This window comes from Neopsephotus bourkii, unplaced genomic scaffold, assembly GCF_033783945.1.
Source record: "Neopsephotus bourkii isolate Nb327-2 ecotype Australia unplaced genomic scaffold, CSIRO-AGI_Nbou_v1 NB_196, whole genome shotgun sequence".
In the NCBI taxonomy this organism is placed as follows: domain Eukaryota; kingdom Metazoa; phylum Chordata; class Aves; order Psittaciformes; family Psittacidae; genus Neopsephotus; species Neopsephotus bourkii.
In genome coordinates this window covers 17,624,335-17,652,309 of record NW_026900709.1, presented here as the reverse complement: position 1 = coordinate 17,652,309, position 27,975 = coordinate 17,624,335, and the positions used below count along the sequence as shown (strand labels likewise).

At 38.5% G+C, this 27,975-nt stretch overlaps 1 protein-coding gene across 2 annotated transcripts in view; it reads right to left on the bottom strand.

The window, feature by feature from the left end:
• Positions 1–532: 532 nt before the first annotated feature.
• VCL (vinculin) overlaps positions 533–27,975 on the bottom strand; it is a 66,138-nt gene continuing 38,695 nt past the window's right edge. Inside the window, exons 7-22 of one of the 2 annotated variants that reach the window (XM_061344224.1) lie at positions 22,509–22,599; positions 21,803–21,950; positions 19,363–19,516; positions 18,269–18,444; positions 16,893–17,083; positions 14,223–14,422; positions 13,955–14,083; positions 12,752–12,901; positions 12,049–12,157; positions 10,700–11,002; positions 9,980–10,104; positions 9,477–9,662; positions 6,959–7,165; positions 4,533–4,736; positions 3,809–3,913; positions 533–3,131 (exon numbers count right to left, since the gene is read on the bottom strand). In XM_061344224.1, the coding sequence (XP_061200208.1) occupies positions 2,985–3,131; positions 3,809–3,913; positions 4,533–4,736; positions 6,959–7,165; positions 9,477–9,662; positions 9,980–10,104; positions 10,700–11,002; positions 12,049–12,157; positions 12,752–12,901; positions 13,955–14,083; positions 14,223–14,422; positions 16,893–17,083; positions 18,269–18,444; positions 19,363–19,516; positions 21,803–21,950; positions 22,509–22,599 (2,625 nt within the window). In that variant the 3' untranslated portion in view covers positions 533–2,984. The remainder of the gene's footprint in view (positions 3,132–3,808; positions 3,914–4,532; positions 4,737–6,958; positions 7,166–9,476; positions 9,663–9,979; positions 10,105–10,699; positions 11,003–12,048; positions 12,158–12,751; positions 12,902–13,954; positions 14,084–14,222; positions 14,423–16,892; positions 17,084–18,268; positions 18,445–19,362; positions 19,517–21,802; positions 21,951–22,508; positions 22,600–27,975) is intronic. The other variant, XM_061344225.1, reaches the window with a different exon arrangement.

Here is a 27,975-nt window from a genome sequence, read left to right as displayed (position 1 = left end):
TGGGATTTTGTTGGGTCCCACAGCACCAATAAACATTGTCTGCACAAAGTCAGAACATGATGTGTGCTGGTAAACACTTTTAGTGGAAACAAAAGTGTTTATAAAATATTATTACTGTGAAGGAATGACAGAAGCAGGGCAGGGATTCTGTGCTCATCACCCGTGCATTCTGTTTGTGAAGTAAAACTCAGATTAATGAGGTGCTGCCCAGAGCAGCCCTTAGTGACAGGGCCAGAAAACCCCATTTCAGGTTTTCAGAACCTTGCCCAATGCTACTAGAACAGATAACCAGCAGGCCTCTGGGAAGAGCTCCAGTTTTCCCCTCCCACTGGATTACAGCTTCCATCAAGTTAATTACTAGTTTTATGGGCATAAGAGACAGAAGCAACTTGAACATCTTCTGTCTGATAAACTCTGCACTCTACACAGACTATGTAGAAACATCTCTCCTTTAGCATTTCTGCTGCTTCAGCTTTTCACTCCCCTTGTTACTGTGTCACCCACTGCTCCATTACCATTAACACTCACAGGCTGACATTTGTACAAATACATTTTTATTGTTTTAACAGAACCAACGGAAGGTTGAAAACATTAGACTATACAATACATTTTGGTTTATAAACAAAGTTTTATAGTGGCAAAACATTTCTAAGTGACATTCATGGTCTTGTTTTCAAATATTTTCTGCATTTCAGGTCTGAAGACCACTAGAGTTCAAAAAAGCAGTAATTGCATAAGGTGGACACGGATCTCAGCTTCTACAAAACAGGCCAAGAACTTATAGCAAAACATTCTGGAAGGATATCAAAGGCAACCATGATTCATAACTTTCCTGCAAACATTCTGCAGTAAACAAAAGGTGATCTTTGGCATAAACAATTATGTATTAAAGGCATCAGTAATATTGCGTTAATATCAGTCAAGCAACTAAACAGTGATGCTAAAAAAAATATCTCACAGAGAAGCCTGAATTGGGGAGGGGGAAGGGAGGAAATGTGAGGAGCATTAAAAAGTAATACAGGACGACTACTTAGAAAAATCCTTTAAAAATAACCCCTACCTAATTCAGTGTTATTTACTATTAAATAGAAATTACTACATTACAATTATGTTAAAGATCTGGTACAAACCAACCAAATGCAAGACATTCAGGTTAAGGCTCTGGCACCCCTTCCTTCCTCTTCCTGTTGCAGGTAATTGCAGGAAGAGAATATTAAGGAAAGATCCGAAGTACCACATATTCCGTAATACCGAGACACAAGGAGTGAGTTAAAGATGAACACGTTTTCTCTTGCTAAGGTCAGGCTGAGGCAGATGTAGTAAAATCAGTTTGACTTCCCTTTTTAGATAACAGTGCAACAAAGGGGGTGGAGAGGAGGAAGTCCAAGTGTAGAATTGCAGACAGGTAAACTGTCATGTACCTCCTCCTTTGAGCAGTTAAGACAGAGCAGTTCTTCCACAAGGGCACTTCTGTTAAAGGTGGTTTGATCATGCAACACTTCAGCAAATTAAGAGGGCATCATGAGATCAGTGCTGATCCAGACAGAAGTCTTGCAAATGTACAGAGACTCATTCTAAAGCAACAATCCTTTCTGTCAAGTGCCAAAAGAGACCAGGAAGCAATGAAATGCATGTGTGTGTGTGTGTGTGTGTATGCATATAAATCTATGAAGGCATGTTCAGTTATGGAAGGATAAAAGCATCCTAAGTTCATTTTATTAATGAGAGGGATGGGGGATTATGTTCGAGGGGGGGGGTAACTGTTACGGTTTTGTCTGCCTTTTTTAAGATACAGTAACACTTTGTGCAATTCCCTATTATTAGACCTTGAAAAAAGATTTTGAGCCTCCAAACATCAAAACAATAAAAATAACCCACTATATTTCACACTACCAGTTGCTGGTAACCATTAGGCTGCCTAAGAAGAGTTTCATGTCACTGCAGCTCTTTGAAATTGTGCAGGTTATGCACCTTATGCATTGTTGGAAACCAGGGCAGTGAAGCAAAAGGTTCTGTTTAATTCAGTATCTTTATATTTTAACTTTCACCTTGAGTTGCTGGAATAACAGTAAACGGAGGGAAGAGTTAAAAAAGAATAATTGCATGTGCTTATTTGGTTTTCAGAAGGAAAGAGCCAGCATGTGGTGTTTTCTGGTCCTGGACATGCAGCCAGCTTAAGAGAACCAGGATTTTCCAGCTCACTCTGTTAGTGAATTGAGCAAGAAGGAAAGATGTCCATGAGTTAAGGTCTCCAGCCCCAAGGCTCAAGCTGTCAACAGTGTGCCACTAACAACCGCTGCAAAGCATTTCAGTATGGTACAGGAGTTCCGGAATGCCTACTTAGAGGGTTACAGGAGGGTGACAAAGCTCCAGTTTTTGTTAAAGTCCTGCTGCCAGGCACAAATCAGAGAATATAATTTCAGACATGGAATTGTAATCCTCATCTTACAACTGTTCTGCTGCCCTCCCATACCTGTTAATATAACCCCCCTACATCTTCCATCATTTCTGCATGGTTTAAAACCAGGCAGCTGAAATCCTGCTGACATGTTCAATGTTCCTGTATCAATGACTGTCCCTAAAAAACTGCCAAGTAACCAATAGTGTCCTAGGCTCTTAACACAAGCTTCAAGTGAGGTCCATGTTTTATATCATTACATGGAAACTACTGGAGTATACAGTGCATAAATGAAATGTGCTTCTGGGAGTACAGAATTCATCAAGAGAATCTTCAAAAGCAAACTGATAAAAAACAGGTGATACGAACTGTCTGCCATCGGAAGCCATAAGGTGTTGGATATCAAATGTGTTCCGAAGACATTTGAAATGCATTCTAATTCATACCCTTAGAATGGGGCATTAGCATAAGCTAGTCTTAAGCTCATGTATACAGCACCTTTTGCTGTTAATACATCTCTTCTGTTTCCAAGGAAAAAAAAAAAGGCATTTTAAGTTACACAGAACAATACCTATGTGGCAAGTGTCTACTGATACCAGGGGGTCTTTCTGACCCAGCGAAGAGTGAATCCAGCATCTGTTCTTATCTTAATGGATGCTGCTTCAGCTTCTCTCACAGTTTCCTTCACAGACTGCATGAGATTCTGGGCGTTATGAACCAGCATCTCAGTTGCCTGTCAAGAAAAAGACAGATTTCAGATGTACTGGTAAATACGATGTCCAAGAGAGTAGCACGGAAGCCCATTGTGCACAAGGACCCCCACTACAAGCAGTGTAAGTCAGGTTATTGCTAATTTAAACTAAGAAAAGGTAAATGGAACAATTAATCTCTGGCAACCTCATTTGTGTATTTATGCAAAATCTGAATAAAAACTGAGTGTCTCAAAGTAGAATAATCTGCCAGAAGCAAAAAGTGCAGGATTTCAACTGAAAACACACATTTAGGAACTAACAGAACTGCAAGTACTCAAGATGCTGTTGGAGAACAAATATTTTCAGTACACTCCACCACAGAGTGCTCGTACTCCTCCAATGTCAAACTTGCTCTATTTGTAGAAGCAAGGTCTTCAGCTAGCTCACTTTTCACTGTTAAAACGAGGAAATTAACAAGTTGTTCATATAAAAATTTGAGCCAGAGTAGCTTTTTTTGGCTTGAGAAGGATTGATGTTCTCTATTAAACTGCAGCTTTTGAGTCAGAAACCAAGGTATTGTACTAAAATCATCACTGAACAGCTGAGGTAAGCCACCAAACATCAAGTTCCCAGAACACAGCCAATATTACATGTATATATTTGTTCACATTAAGCTTATCAACTTTTCCACACTAGCATCAATTTTTACACCTCTTACCTGTTCTGACTCTTCGTCGCTGATGTTAGTTCGGCCCAGCATGGTAGCTTTGACAGTGGAGAGAATTTTCAGTTGTGTACTGATGGTTGGGATTCGCTCACAGACCTAAGGAAGGGGGATAAAAACCACCTCACGTTGACAACTGAACCAGCACATTATCTGTTGGGGTTTTTTGGGAACACTTTTTGATTTTGTTTTTACTATAAGATCAGGAATAAGCAGAGAGGGAATCTTACAACCTTCAAGACTTCCTGAACAAATATCAGTAAGTTACTTGATTTTACATGCTTTGGGAATTTCTGGGATGAAGCCAGTGTTTTTCCTTTCTTCCAGATAGTCCTCAAGGACCTGCTTGGTTACGAATGGCATTATGTTTACCTGAGACTGAAACACTAAGGAGTGTTATATTTCTGCTACTCGTCTTTGATACAAAGGAGTAAGTAGATGAAATATAAAGCAATGCAGGCTTAGGACAGACCAATTTTCGTAACACCCTATTTTTCTAACTTCTTTGGACACTGGCATCTTCCACGCACCTCTAAACAAATCCTGACTTTACAAAATATATCTGGCCATGGGATCTAAAACCAGATGTAGAACTTGACAAAACCTTCCAAGCCAAGGGAAGATACATGGTTTACTGCCACAATCCTGTGCTTACTCACGCCAAGAGAGGAATAGGGGTGAGGGGAGTAGTTGAGGCATTCACAAGTTAACTCATTACCTGCAAGAGGTTTGTTCTAATGCGCTTGTCAGTGCACTGCTTTGCCACCTCTTTGGCTAACCGAGTGACTTCATCTGAGGCCTTAGCAATGTCCTTTGCACACTGAATGAGGGCGCGCTTGTTTCCACTGCCTCCTCTCACCAGGCGTGACATCTCTGCCATTAGCAGCGCCATTCGTTTAGCAGCAGCAATGATGTCATTACCCTGAAGAGAAGAAGATGAGTTAGCCTTCTCACCACCACAGGTGCTGCACAGAAGTCATGGCTCAGTGGCAGTCTACATTTGGGTAGCAGCACTTTCTAGAGGTTAAGGATGGAAGAACCATTTGTGAACAGAGGTTTCTTCAAGGAACAGGGAAGATCTGTACTAATCATATGTTTCTAACATTTTTCTTCCTAACACTCAGGAAAAACTTCGCTTCAAAACTGGAAAAGAAGTGGTAAAACAAGTGTTAGTTTTGTCCATGGAATGAGAGTTACTGCTCTGCTGGATGGGTTTTAAGATAAAGCATGTTATTAGGATTTGGCATTCCAGATTTCCAAAAAAAAAAGGTTTTAAATTAAAAGTGTGCTAAATAGCTTGTTAAACCAAATAGCACAAATGAAGTTAAATAGTGTAGTCATAACAGTTGAGCATGAAATATTCAGTGGCCTCTGAAAATGAAGTTGTTATAGCATCAGCTGTGCTGCTATGCTGCAAAAGGAAAAATGGAAGAGAACCTGTAACATTCAAAACTCCTGTCACAAGTAACGTGGAAATGAGATGCAACTGTTACTTTTCTTTGGTTTGGTTGGTTGGTTGATTTCGTTTCAAGGTAATCCTTGAAAACCTGTCTTCCTTTTTGACAAAATCTCCCCCTTAAACTTAATGCTTCGAGGAGAGAACTACATAATAGTTCAAAAGATAATGCAATGATATAGTGATATTTCTTACATTAAAAGCCAGATTTCTTGTACATCAAAATTAGTCACAGAAATACCCTGAGAAATATTTGAAATGTGAATTATGTAGGATTAAGGCAAAACTATTTCTTACACACTGTTCCAGAGAGAAACCTAGTGCAAGAAAAAGCAGACCTATATGATCAATTGTTAGTAGTCTATTAGTATATTTAGATTCACCTTTGTAGAAAGTTGTTAGACAACAGTGAATTATTTGGTGCCATGAAGCATTCCTGTGGTGTGGATGAAGTATTATCAGAGTGAGTTTAAGGATTAGCACACTCTTTCCTCAGTATAATTCCACAATTAATGACGGGCGAAGTTTGGAGCAAAGAGTACATAGCGAGAACCCAGCTTAGCAAATGTATTCTCTATCCCTATAAGCACATATTTCCATGACTCTGCTAGCAAATTCAAGAAGAAATCCCAGATATTTTACAGATACAGACAACACAAAAGGCTGAACTATTTGTTACCGTGACCTAATAGCTAAACAGTTTGCTAGTATAACCAGTTAGGATGCAAATGACATAACAAAGTTTTTCCATGTTTTCACGTAGGAGGATCAAGAAATTAGGACCAGTGTCATTTACGAAGCTCTCTAACAAGTTATCCAAGCATCAGAATCTGTAAAGGACAAGAACATTTTTAAAGCCCTTTTTTAATAGAATAGTTTAGTACATCTACCTATGTAAACATACATACACAAACACCCCCCTCATCTTTGTTTGTTAAGGGACACCAACCTTATTTTTGCAGCATGCTATGAAAAGTGACCAGTCCTGCAAGCATTTGTGCTTACACAGAGGAGACAGGCTACTTGTGAATGTCTGAACCTCGTGTTAGGTTTCCACTGGTTTTGTACAAATACAATCTCAATTCAGCAGCTAACAGCATTCAGTGCAGTTTCTTCATAAAAGAATTCTCTCAAGACCAGCATTTGCAATACAGCCAAGTGCAAGCCAGCAGACAGTCAATCCTCTTCAAGAAACACTGCCATACAAAGCCATTCCTTGTTGTTGGAAGGTATTTTAATTGATGGCATCAGTGGAGGCCAAGCACAATAGACAGGTTAAATGACTTCTTGAATGCTGTATACTCTGATGTATCTGGAAGTCATTAAGAAACCATTACCCATGGCTTCCCAGGTAGTCCAAATGAACGGAAAAAAAGAGCAGGGGCAGGAGAAGGAAGACAGCCCCTATTGCAATTTGAAAATTGCTACAACAAATAAGAACAGGCAGATGCAAGGGGAAAAGAATTCTCTGAATATTAATAAGTGACCCAAATCAAGCTTTAATCCAGCACTGACAAACAAGACCTAGCCAACTTGTGAAGCCACTTTCAGTCCTTAAAATAAAGTGCAGACACACTTATTCATTCAGAATGGCCGGGCCCAGCAGGGATCAAAGAGTGATGCAAATGTGTCAGCGTTCCAAATGGCTGGATGCACACGGATCAGTCCCCGGGGAGACTCAGGAGTACCTTACTAGACCACTTGGTTGCTTCCCGATGCAGAGACTGAGCAGCAGCCAGAATGGGCTGGTTAACAGGCTGATTGGTTGGCATTAACAGCAGCTCAGGCTCGTAATCATCTTCAATGTCAGAGGGGAGAGTGAATTCAACATCTGCATCATCCTCCTCATCTATATCTACACCAGCCTCAGCCGCTTCATTAATCACAGTCACAGGCTTTGCAGGTGGCAGCAAGGGTGGAGAAACAGGGGACAGTTAGTACAAGAAGCAGAATTTGGTAGAAGAGCATGAACTGAGCTGTTTTAGTGACCAAAACATCCTCTTGGTCTCTCAGGATCTGACCAGGCCGCTCTAGGATCAGGTCAGAGGGAGGAAGTAATACAAGATTAGCAGAAGGAAACAAACATTTCACCTGTGGACCAAAGTTACCAAAAATATTAAGAAGTTACAATTCAAAGATGCAGCATCATTTGCCATCGGAGGATACAGCTTCTGCAGACAGAGGCTGGTTTGCAGAACAACATTCCTGGCAAGACAGTGGTGAAATTGATGGATTTCCTGTTTAGATGAAAGCTGGTTTGACTGCATAGAAGCAGGCACAGGAGCTGATGACCATGGTATTTGTGCAGACAGAAAGCTTTGTATGGAAGCTGTTCACATATATGTGCTAGGAAGAGACAGCAGCGTGATCACACAAAACCCACTGACACTGCTTGCTGTAGGGTAAAAAAACAAGGTGGGATGGGAGACACTGAAATGAGTGTTAAAATATCATGGATAACATAAAAAAGAACAATACCAGGTTATGAAAAGAGGAGATGATACTGAATGTTACGAATGCTGTGAATATAACACTTAAAAAATACTGAAACAGAATTAGCAGAATAAAAGGATTATGAAGCATATGGTACTGTTTTGCCACAATATGTTTATGTTGTATCCATTACCTTCAAAGAAAAAAAAGAGGGTTATGGTAGGCACAAGGGAGAGGTAAGTGTTATAACAATACAGGCATTTATAATAAAGCAGCATTTCAATATAAAAGTATCCTACAAGTTTGCCAACTGTATTTCCTTGACTAAAGGCAAGTGTGGTAAAACTCAAACTATCAAAACAAATGCATTTTCAACTGTGCTTTGCTTGATATGGCTTTTTGTAGAAAAAAAAAGCCAAACAAACCCAACCCAAACTACAACAACAAAAACACACAGAAGTTGTGGAAGGAAGCTGTAATTTTTACATGCTGCCAAATCAACTCCGCTTCAAAGACAAATTCTATTTAAGTCTTAATCTAACAAAGGGTTTCCAAATATCCCTCTTTCTCTGATTTATACAAATAAGCAAGAAAGGCAGGGAAAGCTAAAGCAATAGCCTGTGTTCAGTTTGTGCTCCATGAGAAAAATGGAGTACATAAAAGCCCAGAAAGAAGCAGAAAAACCAAAATCTGTTTTAGATCTTACAAGAATGAAGAATATTATCAAAACTTTTTTAAAAGTACTTGTTTACCTCTCCATAAGCATAACACGTGGTAAAGTATCTCAAAGCTACCCTCCCAGATGACCAATACATTCCAGCACTATCCCTTTTGTAATGTAAATATATATTTGGTATATCCAAAAGTATGGGGAAAATAAAGCTTTTCATTTTATGGAAAAAGACTGTCAAACTGATTTGCAGGGGTTATTTTGTGTTTTATCTGTACTTCCAGAACAAATGTTCCTTAAGCACAAAGCACTTAAGTTGATTCTGTAAGCTATTCAAATTGATCTGCTCATTCAACAACATGATGAGAGAAAAGTGGAGATTTCAAAAGCCAAATTCTGACCATTAATTTATACCTGCAGAAGCCTAAATCTCAGAAGCTCAGTTACTCAGTTGCTGCCAGAGATAAAATACATCTCTTTGGGGAAAAAAGGGGAGGAAGCAAAATAGTTATAAGACCCATGAGTTCACATTGCTTTGTCATAGCACTGAAACAGTAAGGAAATTTAGGATTTTGACCTTGGTAGTGAGCATGACTCACTACAAAAAAGAATGAGACCAGGTCATCTATATATGGTCAATTCTATCATAAACGTACCAGATTGATTAATGGCAAAGTAACTTGCAGCTCCTTCCAGAATTAAGACAACCAGCTCATGATTCCTGCTGCTGGCACCTTAAAAGTCTGTATGGATGTTACAAAGTCACTTAAATATAGCAATCAGCTTATTAATGGCTCTCTAGGCAATACTGCCATCAAGATCAGCTTAGCATACAAGGCATATTTGTATTCACAGAGGTATGTCAATAAAGCATTCTAGCAATTCTGAGTATTAGAACAGTTGACCCTAGTTCACTGCAAACTTAAAAGGGTTTCTAATTCCAGCAGTGTTTTTACTACTTGGTCTAGTATTGGAAGTCTCAGTGACTTCCTGTCACTGCGACAACTGGCTTTGGACCAAACACACTGATCCTAACAAACCAAAACAAAACCCAACCCAAAACAAATTCTTTGTAGCACAAGACACTTCTAACGACTTCTTACCTTGCTAGACCATTTCCGGGCTTCATCATGCAACTGCCTAGCAGCCATCATCATGGGCTGATTAATAGCTTCTCCTGCTTTCTGCTCTGGGAACTCTTCATCCTTTTCTTCAGGTGGTGGTGGTCTGGGTGGGGGAACTTCACCTTCTGGCAGTGGCGGTTTTGGAGGAGCAAGCTCATCAGTCAGCTAAGAAATGCAAAAATCTGATTCAGTGCAATGAAACAGTACACAGACTGAGCAAAGAATGGTGTCATGGCAAGACATGACTGCATGACCCCATGCCTTTCTCAGGCTTTCAAGTGCCCCCTGTTAAAGGTAATACCATGTTTTAATCTCTCCTTTTGAAAACAAGATTGCTAGTTTTTAGACTTAATGCCAGTTGTATGCATGGCTGGCCAGACAATGCATTTTATTTGTAAGGAATAAAAATATTCTCAATTTCAGTGTGCAATCCACACATCAGTGACAGCTGTGTATTGTGTTACAGACTATGCTGCACTTACACGAAGATGCTCCAGGTCAGGAGGAGGAGGGGGAAAATCTGGTTCCTGAGGCTGGAAGGCTTCTCTGACTTTGGCCACAGCTCCCAGAATTCTGTATCCAGAATCCAAGAAACTCTTCTGCAAACCTGAACAAAAATCCCATTACCAGTTTAAGAGCATTCTGTAATATTTACAACTGCAACACTACCCCAAAAAAATTGTTTCTACAACATACTGTGCCAAGTACACTTATATCTGTGAAAAAAAAGATGCTTAAAAACTACCAAGTTGTTTGCAGTGGATTTACACATTTCAAATGCTAGTGTCATATGCAACATGCATAAAATAAAGCTTCGGCTGAGTAAGTCACAGCCAGAGTAATTCCTAACAGAACTTTTAGAATGAAAGAAAGTAGGTAATATGTTCTTATGTAAAACAGTATTACTGATAACTAGTAACAAATACTTCTAATAAGGATTATGAAATAATAAACACAAATGCTGAATCCTTCTCTCTTGATTATGCCAAAGGGGCTTTGACTGCATTTTAAAAGAGCAGGATTCAGCAGTTGTGAATCTGAACACAGGATTCGTGTTGTGACCTTGATTTCACCGTTCTGAGATTTACGTGTACACTTTATTTGCATGAAAGGGGAGACACAGCTGTACAAGACAGAATGAGCACTACTTCCCATCATCGGCAGCTAGTAAAAACCAACCAATTAGCAGACTGAATCCTTACCAGGATCAGAAATGTTTCCCGCCACAGCTTTAGCATCCATTACCATTGGTGATATAGTTCTGCTTAACTCATCAGAAGCTGCTTTAACAGCCTCCCGGAATTTAGGATCTTCTGAATTTTCAACCTCTCTTTTTGCTACCAGGAGGATGCGGTTTGCTCGCCTAGCAATGCTGGTGGCACCAGCTACCAGCATCTGAGGTTGAATGTTGGCCATTGCAACTTTACATTTATCAAGATCTTTCTTAATAGCCTCTTCTGATGCATCCAACAGAGATTTAGTATCAATGGCTTCATCCACCAACCCTAGAATAAAAGTTACACACATTAATATTCTAGTTTCAACTGTGGAAAGGGATATTTGGTATTCTAGAGGCTGCTCACAACCAGAGAAGTTATTGCCAAACTGAGAAGGGGCAGAAGGGGTCATGGAAATCAAACCAAATGTATTACTGCAGTTTCACTTTGATTATGTGGTACATAAGTACCACAAACATGGTCATGCTCCCATTAATGACATCCCAAGCTCTTGCCCATCTAATGTGGAATGTTGCCAAGTCAAGAACTGGCTCATACAATGCATGCAACGGAGATTCCTTCCTCCCACCAACTTTCTTAAAGCATATTCAGTACTTTTTACACCTCTCCCATTCATCCAAAAGGAATGTCGCTCTGGCTGTGCTTTTACTTAAGGGTGATATATAGCAATAAGGCAGTAAAATTTAAAATACCCACAACTCGATTATGGGGATAGAAAAGGAGGTATTACACAGTCAAGAGATAAGCACACCAGTGCAAAGGATCTGCACTTTGGAAACACTGGAACACTGATGTGTCTCAGCAGGATTCAGTAGATCAGCAGCTTTGTTTTATTCACTGCTTTCATCAAGCTGCTACAATATTTTGAACATGTTTTCTTATCCCCACTTAATTATCTGTCCTTATTCAACATGCCAAGACTAAAGAGAAAAAGCTCAAGCTGCTACAGTGATACGCTGCTAGAGTAGCAATCTCAATGAACAGTCATCATAGAATGGTCTGGGTGGGAAGGGACCTTAAACATCATCTAGTTCCAGCTCCCCTGACATGGACAGGTATTCTACTTCTCCCTGCAAAAGAATTAAAGCTAAATTTACTCCCTTGGAGCTCAGAATTAACGTATATGAAGCAAGATGCTTGTTTATACTGTAACATATACATATTTTCAGACTCAGAAAGCACATTCCCACTTTTCAGTTTATTTGTCATCAGTCATTATTCTCATGCATGTTTCAGCAATTCAAACAGACTACGGAAAAAAATCATACTAGCTAGTTAGCCACAAGCATAATCTTCAAAGATTCCTATTTTACCTGTCATTTTTTCTATATTATCAATCCATTGGTTTTTCATAGTCTCAAAGTGTTCATAAGCAGCTTGATTTCCAGGATTTCTCAGGAGGATTCGAGCAGCTGATACTACCTGCCAATGGAAAACATTTTTAATTATGGAAGAATTAGTATATAACAACATCACACACTCTTGAAAATGCATGTGTTTTTTCAGGGCTGGAGGTGTAGCTTCTCATTTTGAATACTAGCTCATTAATTCCAGTGCAACATCTAGCTGCTTGAAGATGTACAATGCTGCTGGAATTTGTGGACACAAATACTTTTTTTCCCCTGGAACTTCAATTACATGCTAATATATCTTATAAACATGTCTTGAAAGCACTAAAGTACAATACTTAGCACAGCAGCAAATTTTAGATGGAAATTTAATTTGGAAACAAAAAACTCATTAAAGAGCATTATTTTTCCACTTACGTATTTTACTAAGCCTCAAAGTAATTTTATGCCAAGGATAAGTCACTAACACTTCTGTCAAAAAGTTGAGGACTAAGACTTGTCATTTAATCAGTTTCTTCTACATAATATATACATAAATATTTGCCATTCCCCTTTTAAGAGCACCAGCACCATGGTCTCTGCTGGTATTAACATATTTCTCTGAGAACAGAAGCATCAAAGTTACCCCTGCCCCATTTAATAGCCCTTTGAGCATAAGGACGCAAACCTGAGGGGTAAGTTCCCTTGCAGATTTCACCGTTGCCTGAATGCCCTCCACAGTAGTTTTGTTGGCAGTTCCAACTGCAGCTGCTTTTTCTGCCGTAGCTCCTAGCCTAGCAGCGTGGTTTTCAAAGTTTGCTGCTCTTTCATCAAACACCTAGTTGTCAGAAAAGAAAATACATAAGAAAGAAACCCCTAATGTCCCCATTAAAATACACAATTTCTTCAGTGTCAAACACCAGCAATACCTTCATAACATCATCACGGTACCGTAACATTCAGCCTTAATTCTTCTGAGAGGACGCAAATGGATGCAAAAGCTTTGAACCCATTTTATCTTTTGAATCTTTTTATTACCGAACTTCCTTCGCTAACTCAGGCAAAGGATGCTGACACACTTTATAGCTTTGAGGTATTAAGTACACTGATTTCTGACAACTACTTTGTAACAAGTATCATGTTAGAACTATTTTAGCTCAGAGATGAATCTTCAAAACCATAATCCAAAAGTAACTGTATCTGGAAGCTAAATAGGGGGGTTTACCCTAAAACATGAAGCTTCATATTGGAAAAAAAAAAATCCCTCCTTCCACAGTCCTTGCTTACTCAAGGCAGAATACTTCGACAAAAGGTTCATCTGTCATAAAGCTAAATTCCCCATGGCCTTGGGAGTCATTTTGATCATGCTCAAATCAACCAGCTAAACAGAGCTGCCCAACACAGAGTTTTAGATACTTCATGTGCAGCCAGTAGCTTTGAAATGCAAGAAATGTTATCCAACAACAGTTAAATCTGTTCACAGAGAGTTGATAAATCCTGGTATGAATTTGACTATTTTAATCAGCTTATATAATGTCGAGATACACAATGTGCTAACTAGTGTGTCAGTGAATTTTGCACAGGAATTTTTAGCATGCTGAAGGCAACATGGTACAAACATCACGGGGAGAAATCTTTGCTATTTATTGAAGTCAGGGCCAACATAATTTTCCAGGGATATATCTCACAATTTGCAATCTCCAGGAGTCCAGAGAGATTTGCATGGCAATCATTCTGCTGCCAGAGTTAAAAGCATGTATCACAAGCTTGAAGAAAAAAGATACCAATTTGTTTTTCAAACTACTGACTCATTTATCAAAATACTGATTCAGGTAAAATTAAACAATAACTGAAGCTTCACAAGGGACGCAGACCACCTGGGTATACTTGCCTCATCTCTATTGGGAGCATCAGAGGGAGCAGTGGCCGCTACTGCTAACAATTTAATAGGAGTTGTGGTGTCACTAAAAATGTCAGAAACCTCCTGGGTCATTGCCTCTTGCATCCGTGTTTTCAGATCCTTAAAAAAAAAAAAAGAAAAGAAAAAAAAAAAAAAGGAAAATTATTAGCATATGATACAGGAATATTATGTTTAGGAATTCAAGTCCCATAAACATCTTGCATCTCATGCATTTTACTGCACAAGAGCAGATTTTTACCTTCAGTGAGTCCTGAAGCTGAGCAGCAATTGCCCTGGCCTGAGGAGATTCTCCCTCTCCTCTTGCTGCGAGGTCAGCTAGCTGAGCAGCCAGCTGGTCTACACGGTCACATTTGGCAAGCAGGTCTTGACGATAAGGTCCCATCATGACATTGGCTAAGCGACGACCTTCTGCTACCAGACCCCTAATTGCTGCCTGGCCTACAGTGGAAGAAGTCATGTTGCATTAACATACAGGGGAACAGAAAACTGGAAGCATGAAGCAGATGCCCCATGAAATGACACTGCAGAATTCTGCTTTTAAAAACGCTTTTCCAGGTAGTAGAAAGTATCTTCTGCAGTTTGTCATTGAATAACTGTATTTCAAACCCATAGAGCGATTCAACCCTCACCAGTCCTTTGCTTATTACAGCAATTCTGGCTAGATATATCCTTTTTAACTAGGGTGGTCTGACAGAAGTTAACCATTGCAGCTGTCGGTTATTCCTACATTACTAATCTGTTGACTCCAATAGAAAGCACTTGAAATTCCAGGTACTGCAATGCATCTCCACATCATTACAAGTCATTAGAAGATGAGCAGGAAGTGCAGAGAAAATCCAAGTAGAAAACCCAAACGACAAAGCAGAATATCCTCTCCGCAGATTCCAAAAATCATGAGTAAGAAGGGACAAGTGTCTGGGGAAGGAGAAGTGTCAGGGGAAGAACCACCTTACAAGCCTCCATAGTGTGCCTGAAGATTTTCTATACAAAAAAGTTATTTTCGGCATGAGCAATTTCATTCACTTAGAGAAGCTTCCTGTTCTTTCACAAGAAGATGCTCCTCTGTTCTTTCATTAATACAATAGTATTCTTTTAAAAGAACTCATTGTATATTAAATCCTTTAAAGACCAACTGAAGAATCACTCTAAGCCAGTGCTAACACACAGGTAATCCAAGTTCACGATCAAGCTCAAGATTACTCAGAAAGAAGTTATCACAGGGCTTGACTATCCAAGAATCACCCAGCACTGCCACCATCATTTTAGAGAGCTTATTATTGTAGCTAAGTTTGGTGCCATTGGAATGTCCCAAGGTACTTTTTAATTGTTGTTTTCCATAAAGTCAAGTGCAACCAAGCCAGTGCATGTCACGCATGTCATTACATCAGTGTCTGCCGATTACGTTAGCCATCACTTAGATGGCACAATTCATAATGACTGCATGGAAATATTTGTAGCAGACAAGGCTACTGAAGTGGCTGACACGTTTATAAAATAAAACACACATTCTGCCTTGTGCCTTCAAAATTCAGTCAGTGTTGAAGCACTGCCCTGGGATCACTGCAAACACACTGTTATTTGTGACGTGGTTGTCACTACTGCAGAGAACACTTACATATTTTCACATTGTATCAGACCAAACTCTAGCAGAAGTGCTGTCCAGACTGAAGAGCACATCTCTGATTTATATTCTATACTATATATGCAGTGTTGAGAAACTTCAATTCCTTCACCAAGCTTTCAGTATTGATGCGAGCCTCATGATTAACCAGGCACTTAGACTTTTAAGGGGATTTACGTTACTTTTGTTGATTCTCAATTAAAAATAATAAAACCTGAGTGTAGGTTTTGTGCTTTTTTGAGCCAAGCATCTCACAGGTTACTGTATTCAACACAAACAGCAAATTCAAGAAGGTTTTCAGTCACTGTCAAAATACATTACAAGACCTATCTACTGCCTTCTTGGTCATCTCATTCTGTGTGAAATTTGCTCATCAGCAAGTGCCAAAACATGGAACTCCACTATTCTGCTGGAAATATTACATATAAATTTTCACTTCACAAATGTCCAAGCTATCAACATCACTCAATCTTTAATTCAAGGATCTGTCATTGGTTATTCACACAACAGAAGCTACCTTGACAGACAAGGTGTGAGAAAGAGGTTGGAAAGTTCTGCAGTTACACTAGTTCATATAAGGCCCGTTTCCACCCAGTTCCAAGGCCTGTTTTGTTATCAACTGCACTGCTCCAGTGTAACTACACTGGTCAGAATTAACCGCTACAAAAAGCCTACTGAACTCAGTTTTGAAGCTTTACCCACCTGCTTGCAATCGCATCCAAAGAAGCTAAACAAGAAATTTCAGAAATGGTTTACAATAAACTCTCGGTAAAGCGACTCCTGAAACATAATTATATGCTTGCTGACAGCACACTTGGCTGATCAGATCACCCTTCTCTTTGATTAAAGAGCATTCTCCTCAGATAACCCAGAAACCACATAAGAAGTAATTATTTGTAGGTCACATTTATGAATGTTTGTCTCCTCTCCGAAGGATTTAATTACTCAATTTGCTGGGGCAGATATAAATTCAAATATGAGATGGTATATCTGCATGACAATAAGAGCAAGGAGTAGTCTAAAGTTTGTCTGTTCTTCAGCACATTCTATTCTTCACCAAAGTTGTTCTTTCCAAAAGACAAAAAAAGCCATGGGCAAGCCTGATTCAATAACTGCAGCCATATATAGCAAATGGCTATACATGTCCATCCACAAACTGCAGGTCTCCACATCAGTGAAGAGATTCCATGAATCCTCAGCATCTCAGGAACAGTAGTTTCAGTCTTAAAAATTCCTAACAAGTTTAATCATGAAACTGTGGTGGGAAGAGCACATGGAAACACTTACCTACTCCCCGATCAGCAACAGTAGGATTGTCTATCCACCTTTGAGCTTGCTCAATCTTGCCCTCCAAATGGACAGCTGCTTTAACTGGCCTAGTATTTGCTACAGCCCTGTTTGTTTTGGATTGTAAATTCTGAAGTGATGTAGCTATTTGCTTAGCCAATGCACGGGCCTCAGGACAGTCACCTTTCCCACTAAGGATCAAAAAAAGCACAGTCACATAAAGATCATTTACAGCTAGTCCCAAATTCAGCAGGAACACGCAATGAAACGTACTTCATCTTTCAAAATAAGGTTAAATTTGACACTCAAGTCCCAAAGCAAATAATGCAGATCTGTCATCCATAAATCCCCACCTCACATTGCCCCGCTATAGAACCTGGATATTACACATGCTCGACACAGCACTGAGGTAGGGGGAAGGTGTGGTACTGTCATTGGTAATACTGATGAACGACCTTCATTTCCCACATGGCTGTCTTATGAGCAACTGCAATAATGCCACACAGATTACGAGCAGAAAAGTAAGCAGCAGCAGGACCAAGGCTATATATAAACTTGAAAAAAGATAGCACATTAAGACCTGCAGCAGCTAAATCTCAAGGAAAACTTGATTAAAGTGTCTAACTCACAAAGAAAGAGAAATATTCCTGTATATAGTGCAGCAGGCCATAGATGAAGATCACAGTTTATACAGTAACTGTTCCTCCACTCCCATTCTCAAGCACCCTCTTTGCAAAACTGATGCAGAAATATAATTTATTAAAGTCTTTTATATATTTTGCAGTTACAGCTTAGAACAACAACACTCATTGAAGTGGTAGCTATTTCACCTTGTGATTTAGTGATAACATTAGTATGTATATACAAAGTGGCACATTCTTTCCTTTCTTTGAAGTGTTTTGACAGTATAAAGGATCCCACTTTCAGCTCCAGTTTGCCTGTTAAATATTCCATAGGTAGTAGAAAGAAAATATTTCTTATGTAATACAAATCTAGTTACACACTGTATTTTTGTTGGTTTTGTTGGGTTTTTTTGGAGAGTAGGGGGAGAGGGGAGGTTGGGTTTTTGTTTTGAGGAAGATAGTGTAAGCTGGGCTTGGGACAGAAATCGTAAGGTTGAAGCTCCAAAACAGATCCATATTTTATAAACTACATTTTTATAAGGATATTAAAAAGTTAGCTCCTTTCCCCACACCCTGCAATTCTTGGCGTTCAGTTTTTACTAAATGCAATATAGAAACACAGAAGTATAAGACGTCCATTCACAGTTCTTGGAGGAAACTATATTCCCCAGCCTATATTCTGATTTTGTTAACACTATGAACTGCAAATTAAGATCATTCAAATAAATCAATGGTGATAAAACTAATACATACTGTCGTCGCAGATCTGACAGCTTGGCTGTCAAAGCAGAGATTTCGCCCAAGGAACGAAGGATATCATCTCTTTCTTTAGGCTCCTCACATAATTCTGCAACTTTCCTTGCTTCAGCCATAATTCCCCGGATATGTTCTTCTCCTTCATTGCCCCCATTGGGATCTGCAAGCCAGTTCTTAATAGAAACAATTTATGTATGAGTGAAGATAAACAGCAATGTTATTTCTATAGAGACTTCAAACAATTTCTTTAAAAGAAGAAATACCAGTACAGCTTTCAAAACTGTATTTAACAGAAAATACTTTCCAAAAGCAGTTTGTCTTTATTAGACCATGAAGTTGTTCTGTTGTCTGGCAGATGCTCTGTTTTGAAAAGATGTCAAAAAAGATTGTACATTCCTTCCTCAACATTTGCAGCAGCTTTTTCAGAAGTAAAATTAAACTACTGGCTTTAAAGACTCATTATCTGGCTTTCAAAAAGAAAACAGATACTCTTGTGCACAGGGTGGCACTCTTTACAGGGAGCTTCTTAACAAGTCTAACCATAATCTCATTCAACATACATATGTACCTTTATATAATCAGAATATACATACACACATTCAGATAAGGTATATATAAAAGGTTCACAATTTGATGACCATCATCAGTACTGGGTGATGGAGAAGGAGAAGGGAGAAGGAGATTAAGAGTTACAATAACAAAGGATCAACTTCAATACGAAGTTATAAATCCTAAACTCCACACCCAAAACAGAGTCCAAGGAAGGGCTGGTTTTACCCACAGGTAAATCTGTGCAGTCTGAAACATCTCTACTCTTTTAAGATCAGTCTAAGTTCAAATTTTGGGTGTTTCCTCATATTAATTTCACAACCTTGAAACTTTCAGCAATGCTAATTTATGAAGTAAGGTCATAAGCTGGAGCAAAACTTGCAGCATCCTGTAAATTACTATTCGAAAAATCAAACATCCCCTATATGTTCTTCCTAACAAGTGCCTGTGTTGTGCTTGGAAACGTCAATAGTTCAGTACAACAGCTCTAACAGCAGTAATGTAATTATGTTCTAAAGGATTTATTAAATCATTAGTTGTACCTGAGCAGCATCAATCTTCTTAGCAATTGCCTGCTTAGAGTTTGTCATGGCCTCCAGTTTGCGGGCTGCATTCTCCACTTTCGCAGTGAGCAAATCCAGACCTTGTGACACCTGCTGTGCTTTCTGCATAGCCATGGGTGTAGCACCCTGGCCTCTGCCCAAGACAAAAAGAGCATCACAGACTCAGCTCAGGACTGAACAAAGCTCTTTTCTAAACAAAAGCTTTTAAGAGCATTCCCAGTAATTATTGCAAGAGATACAGTATTTAATCAGATTGGTTTTTTTTCCCTGGGAAAACAAAAGTAACTGAGAAGGAGCACCACAAAAAGAGGATATTTTCCCCTTCCCAGAATTCCTCAGAAGAATTAACGTTTTTTACATGTCACAAAGTAAGGCTATTTGAGGATACAGTTCCATTAAAATACCCAGGGCAAGGCCTGGTATCTCCTCATTTATGGATTGCTGCAAGTAAGTCAGAACCTGCAGGAGTTACGTCTCAATGTTATCTAAGTGAGGACAGCAAGTCTGTAAGTGAAAATGAAATGTCATAGTTGCCTCAATCATGTTGACAAAGTAGACTACAGGTTACAGGCTGTTGGCAAGACTTTTTAAAACACTGAAAAGGATGACAGCAATACTGCAGAAAACAATTTGCAGCACTACCATGGTTAACCCAAACGCTTAGGGATAACAAGCTGGACAGAAACCTTACTTCAAATACACATCCCCAAGAACATCAGTTTTGCGTAGCAAATGTCATATTCCATTCCAAAACAACCTGGCTACTGGAAGGCTTTTTAAGTATGTTAACTTTATCAGACTGTTCACTTTGAAAAGATTATAGTAAGTGGAAGGATGATAAGCATGCTACCAAGATGCTATGGTGTGTCTATATGAGCCAGAGTCTCCAGATATGTTTCTTTATGCCTTATTTCTCACAGGCTGAGTTGAAGTTATTTACATATTAAAAACAGCATATAAATTAACTCATTTGTTAGTAAATCTTACCCTGTCTCTTCCTTCACTTCCAAAAAATTCACACAAAACAAACCAGCCACCACTTTACAAGAAGAGTAAGAGTTTAGCCTAATTTCTAACGCTCTGTGCAGAATCTGGTACAAAGAAGCTCTTATGTTTACTCAGCTCAATCAGCTGGAAACCCAAGTGAAGATGAACTAAAAACAGCTTCTCATCCATTATCACTATTACCACTAAGATACATTACTTTAATGACAACATAACCAGTATTTTTTAGTTTCAGCCTTTTTAGCCCTTATATGGCAGACTAACAACCCTTCACAGAAACAAGTTATAGAACTACTCCAAGCTTGTGTATGTACCATGGCAACATTTCATAGCCTGGCAGTCTATGGATTTAAAGTGATTGTAGGGAATTTGTTCTTAAAGTAACTCAAAACACAGTTCTCCAAATAATGTGGATTTGCTCACTTCCTGCACTTCACTAGGGCCTTAACTCAGAAGGGACATTTATTTTACCTAAAAGCCAATCTGAAAGACACATGAATATTTAAGAGAAAAATATTATACCACAAAACTATTACCAGTATCCCTAATGGATCACAATGAATAGCTTTCTGGGGTATTTTTAGGAGCTGGGAAGGAGTGTTGCACCAAAAAAGAAAGCAATGTTAGAGCATTCTAGCTTTACAATTTACTACATTGATAAGCAACTGAAAAAAATATTATGCTCAAGGGAAACCGGATTATGGTGTTCAAACTGCACAGAACAGTTATTTCTTAGCTCATCGTTGTTATGCCTTCACAAAGGAATATCATACTTCCTACTTTCTGGCAAAGGAACAAAAGGCCATAGTACCCAACATTAAAAACTACAGTAAATTTAAAAGAGAATCACCTGCTGCCTAAAAACAAAACCCCTTAAATTCAAAACACCATTGTGAAAGAATAACCAGTTTCTAATGAGGAGGCAGAAAACTGATGAAGAGCTCTGGTTACACAGAACTCTGCAAGAAATTCACATGAAATTCAGCAAAATTTATCAGTGACTGACAAACTTCAAATACTGCTTGTGGCCTAAAATCCCAACTAAACATGTAAAACTAGACTATTCATGTGTCTTTATGGTCATTGAGGTATATCCTCAATATAATAAAAATTAAATTAATTAATTTCATATAATATTAATTAATATAATTTAATTTCTGCCTTGTCTGGAGAAAGGTCATGTGTTTGACATTAAACAAACAATTATCTACCTGAGCAGTTTTACTTATTATGTTATATAGTTAACATTTCACATATTAAAACATATTATTCTTATCAGAAGACACTGAAGTAAAAGAGGCAAAATACAACTACTGGCCTGCTCTCCCACAGGTTAGGAAATGACACAACTGCAAGTTCAGAAAAACTGTTTTAATAGTACTGGAAAACTGTCCATTAGAAGTAAAAGACTTACCTTGCTCGAAGGTCAGCCAGCTGATCCGTCATCTGGCCCAGAGTTTTGCATGTTCCCAGAATCTCTCTGCGTTCTTTGCCTGCACACAGTTCTCCTGCTTTTCCAGCTTCATCAAGGATCTGCCTTATTGCTTGCTCACCAGCATCCCCTAATATGCAGAGTCAGTTAGTAAAACAAACAAGACATTCCTTGACATGTATGAGTAAATTGGTAATCTCACCATGTTGGACCATATCAACTGCATTAGGCTCAGCCATGAAAATACATTAATCAAAAACTATGATATACACCAAATGTTAAGGCCGGCAAAAAGCATAAAGAGATTCTGTTGCGCAAGTGTTAAGTTGCACAAATTTCAAAACATAAAAGGAGGGACTTTAGGTATTGGCAACCACTGCAGTTAAATACTGCTCAATGAAATGCATGGGGTTTTGTTTTTATTAGTGGAACGTAAGGAATGTATGTTAGCTATAGAGTGTATTAATCAGACAACTGAAAAGAGGCAAAGCTTTCTGAATTATTAGATACAACTTGTTTAATCTCCAGTTTCTAAACAAAGAAATAAATACAAGCTCTTTCAGACTGATCCACTATGTATGGGTTATTAATGCTTCAAGGCAATTTTGTCTAAACCAATAGAATTATTAAACCTTTAGAAATTAACATAATTAGTGCAGGGTTTTTTTGGTTTGTTTTTTACTATTACCTGGAGGTGCATTTGGATCTCTCAGCCAACCTTTTGCCTGATTCATCTTTGAGTCTATTAAGGCTAAAGCCCTTTTCATGGCTTCAGTGTCCTTCACAAAAGAGAAATCACAAAAATGATTCTCAAAAAACAAAAATCAAAGCACAAATGGCCAACATAACCAAAGCAGACAGAAGTTCTAAGAGGCAGAGTCTAGTTATAGAAACACAACCACATAAGCAGTTCAAAACCCATTTTCAAACCAGCAGGTCGTAGTCAGTTCTTTCCAATTAAGACAGACATTTTCATCTCACTCAAAATGCAGAAAATACACATGCAATTTTAGTGATTTTTTTATTCCTTTATTTACTGGTGTTTTAATTTCTAATGTCAGAATTCTAATATACACACATCTTTGAGTTAGTTCCACATTTTTTCTTAATGTACATTAAGGCACATAACATTGTAACAAATTCGAGTAACTTCAAAAATGGCAATTGGCCAGTGAATTTTACTACTTACTTCAATGTAAGAGGCTGTACAACTGTGTTTTCCAACCTGTTCTGCTGCTTAAAGTCAAACAGTTGGCTTTTTGCAGAAAAACAGACTGCCAGCTAATTCCTGGGATTCCCAAATATGGAGTTTAATGTCTTAGGAGACAGACACATGTATTCACATGTGGTTGCTTTAAACTCAGAACTACTCTTTCAGGAGCATCAAAGAAACTGCTGCTTTGACTATTACCCTGCTATTATCCAGTATCTTTTTCACTAGAGGAGATAAAACCATACAGTTCTCATTTGTCAGCATACTCTGTTAATTGTACATGTGTAATCTCTCCACTAGAGGCCATAAGTTTTCTATCTTACAAATGGAAAGACAGTGAGAGTTGCAAGTACCTTAAGTAGAAAGTTGGGGAAAAGCCAAAATAGCTTTTTACCACACATCATGGAAATAATTTGAAATGCATATATTCCACAGTTAGTATACAGACAATGAAAAGAAGCCTGGCTCTCACATTATTAAGTGAATCGGACTGTCCATGTCCAGCTGTTACAGAGAGAAACCTACTAGCATCAATGATCAGTATCTGGTATAGCATGTGATTTCCTGACAACGCTAAGGAAATGCCACATTTTTGTGGAGTTCTTCTTTCTGCATGCTTAGCCTCAAAGATACATCACTGTAAACATTCTGGCATTTTTATTCAGGCTGCTGAATAATCTGTCAGCTATTCATAAGGTGCTATAATATACTTCAGCAACCAGCTTCCTAAAAGGTCTACTGGATAGACTGCTGAATCACAGCCTGAAAGAGCACAAAAAGCAGAATCATTTTCACCTGGATGATTGGTTCTCAAATCTGGAAACTGGGTCTTGGAGCTCAGATCAAGACCTGTTTGAAAAACTTCAAAAGGGGAGGTTATACAGCTAGGGGTGGGAGGTGGGCACATTCTTTTAGAAGTCATCTCAGTAGATTGAGAACTGTGCATTTAATATACGATAGGAGACAAGCAAATAAACACTTAAGTATTCAAATGTGTATACAACCCTTGCTAGCAACCAAGGTAGGTGTTACAGTTTTCTGGTCTGCTGTAGGCCTGTCTACCCAGAAATCATTTGAAACAAAGAACTAACTTGATTTTTCAAAAGACAGCAGTTGTTGCTTAGTGTGCTGATGAATTGATAGGTGTGGGATGGCTGAGAAAAGGAGTGCTGGGAAAACTACCTTCGCCCTCCCTTTTTTACTAACACAGGCTTTTGTGTTGCCTCAGCTGCCTGCAGAATTGCAGTTTCAGCAACGTTAAACAGAAGCCTCTGAATCTAAAGTTTTATATCAGGGGACAAAATCAAGGATATTTTAGCTTCTAGACTCATGATGCTGTAATTTGTAACGCTACACAAGCTATAACAAGATCCACCTACCCTGCCATATGAAGGCTGTGTAACTGGATTGCTCTGCAGTGTAAATCTTGCTATCCTGTTTGGCTCTACACTCATGTTTGCAAAATACTGTCCCCTTTTCCTATTTATAAGTCTGGCAAAATCCTAGTGCAGGAGTTGAAGAGTTCCAGGACAACTGGTCTTACAGCACAGATTTCCCATCTACACAGCTCAAAATGCCATGGCAAGGAATCCCCTCTCAGCTTTAGTCTGATAAGGAGTTTTCATTGCAATGAGAAACGTAATTTTTCAATAGGAAATTAGAATAAGTCTTAACTAGGTGTGTTGGTACTGCATTTCTGTTTCTGCCACAGCTGCGTCTGGTGTCAGACACTTGGCAAGCAACAAAGGTGTAGCAATCCTGAAATGTCTGGACTTGTCCACCAATTCATATTAAGTAGGAAGACAAAAGCAGAAATAATTTAAATAAAGCAACTTGCCCAAGATCTTACTGTTTCAAAGTCTCCTGATATTCCTGATTTCTGGAGCTCTTTAAATGCCTCCTTCCTTCCTAAACAGCTAAATATGTTTAAAAATTTACTTTTTGCTGTTTGCCAGCAGAGTATCAGTTGCAAGCAAGAAAGAATTCTACAACCATCTTGCAAGAAGTTTCATATAAATTAGTTTTATCAGCAAAAAGGATTCTTTCCCTCCTCTCCCCACAGTTGCCTTGTTGGCAAGAGGAATTTCATTAACAAAAGCAGCACTGCCACCTTTTCAGAAGAGATAAATAACTTCCTTAACTTACATTGAACAACTAAGGCAACATTCTCTGAAGGGAAAAGAGCAAGTTGGCTTTTTGCAGATCGGTTCCTAAAGCAAATGAGCACTTATTCAAGATACCCACATCTGCACAACTTTGGCCATTACCAAGAATTTTGAGATTATTCATGCAGTAGGCAGTATTTGCACTGCTTCAAAAAGGAGAAAAATAAATCCTACATGATCCCTTGCTGAATATAAAACACAACCTCTGACTCAATAAAGTGGTCCAGTCTAGCAATATCTGCATTTCATTACCAAAGAAGGCAATGTTGAAGGAAATAGGCAAAGCCAGCCTTCTGGCAGAAGAGATAGCTTAGTCACCACCCAGGGTTCAATCCTGGAAGATATTAGATACTTCTCAGCTCCTTACAACTTTTAACTCCCTCCATTTCTATGGAAATGCAAGATGTTTAAATTGAGTATTACTTACAAGTTCATCTAAAAATAAACACTCAAAATATACAACAGGAAGCTAAACTCCTCTGTACAATGAAAAGTTAAAGGAAAAAAGGTACAAAGCTATGAATGGAAGAAATAAATACAGATACTTTTTTCCTCCAAGCTTCTGTCAGAAATTGGCATTTGCTCAGTGTTTCAATTCTAAATAGGCATACTATTTTTAAGAAGTCCAGTGTTGGTGCAAGCAGAGATTACTGCAACCCAGTCACAGCAATGCACATTTCAGAGTCTAAAAAGACCAATGAAATATTTTACAAAAAAGCCTGCAACTCTGGCCCCACACACTTGCTCATTCTTCAGTACCTCTACTTATATTTTGTGAAACTTCAATGTATAAACAGTTCAAGATAGAATAATAAACATAAAATAAACCCTGTCATCAACAACAACATATACCACATGGGTAAAAATTCCAGTCTGTGCATCCCCAAATACACCTTCCTTTACTCCAGAAAAGCATGGAGAATATATCTTTTCCTTGACCGTGAGGCACAAAACACATGCAACAATAATCTCAGGTAGACTTAAACAGCTCCTCCCTTTCCCTCCCGGGAAAACATTAAGTACGTCAGCCCGTTAGATATATATGGAAATACAGGAAAAGGTCTGTAGTAGGTGCCCATTAGCAAAACTAGTTCCCACTTTTTCATTCCACTGCATTTTTCAAGTCAAATTCTTTGTCATAACTGTTTGGTTAACACCCAGTGCTAGAGTTACAGGTTGTCAGCACACCTTAATTCAAAAACAATGTGCAATTAAGTAGTTCTCAAGACAGAACAGAAAGATACTTTGTTTATACTAGTCCATGCAACATATTCATTAATTATGCATAATGATCAATATTTCCCATTTGGAAACACTAACACACCTACTATTTTCTTAATAAAATCCTTTATTTATCTACCTTGCTAGCAAGACGAAGAAAATTCCTAAGACTAAACTGCTAACTGTTTTAAACAGACATTTATTTATTTATTTTTAACCACAAATAAATTTCCACATTTGTTACGTAAAATAAAAATTGTATTTGTATTTCATAAAATGCCTAAATCCAAAAATAAAACTGAACTGAGAAAATGCATGTACAAAACTAAAGTTTTAGGCCTAGACCTGAATAACATGAGCCACCTGAACCGAAGAAAGGCTGCTGGTGAAGTACTATGGAATGGACAAAATCCCTTGAATTAATAAAGCTTTCTGGGCATGCAGAATGTTTATTCCTGAATGACTGGACCCTTTATTTGTAGCTACAGAGACTAGTAACATAAATTAACACAAGAACATTCAACAAAGAATGCGCTCTACAATCTTGGTCTAACTAATCAGACTCACTGACTGTCTTGATGCAGCTCATCTCGCAATTGCCATTCTCTTAGTGACAGCCAAATCTACATACAGCTAGCCAGAACTATCAAGATTCCTTTAAAACTTCTGTGTGTCCATACGTAAGTATGGTGTCACAGCTGGCACACAAATAAAAAGTTGCACAGCACACAGTCTGCACACAACACAAAATCATGCTTTTTTGGGTTTAGTATGAGGTAGAGGTGTAGGGTGTGGAAGAAAGCTTACCTTCTAAAGGTGAGAAAAGGGTAAGAAACAGGAGAACAAAAACAAAGATGCACAAAGTAGTCATAATAAAGAAGCGATAGTGACAAAATAACTCTAGAGGCAAACTAAGGGTCAAGTGCCAAATAATATAGGTCAAAGTGATTTTAATGCCTAAACGACATCACTGTTAGATTTTTCTGCAAAATTTCATTTGTTAATAATTCTGGCTTCAGATACCAATATTTTCTTTAAATATATTTACAGTTCCTTATAGCTGTTAGCACTAACCTTGAAAAAATAATCCCTTCAGCAATTAACTTTAAAGTACTCAAAAAAAATTGGCAGGAATTTCAGTTACACAGCTACATTTATTTGTAAGCCCACAACACCACTTGTACCCTTCTGTCAGACCTGCATTATGTCTAGACATTTCAGGATCTTCAGCGCATATCACAACACTGAGTTGTAAGGAACCAATACTGTCCATATGCCAAGCTTCACAGACATCATACTTACCCAGAAAGGCTGTTCAGTCTAAAATACATTTCTTTGTCACTAGGCAAACACTTGAAATTTACTCCTATGTACAGGATAAAAATGGGGCCGGGAGAAAAGGGGGAGGTGTTCAAGGAGGGATCCACAAAAAAGTAACTAAATTTTCTCAACTTCAGGACTTTTGCACAAGAAATATGGCAGCAGCATATCTTTGCTAGTAGCATATAGGAGAAAAGTCTCAAGTAATCTCACTTATGAATGCCCAGCTACAAGAC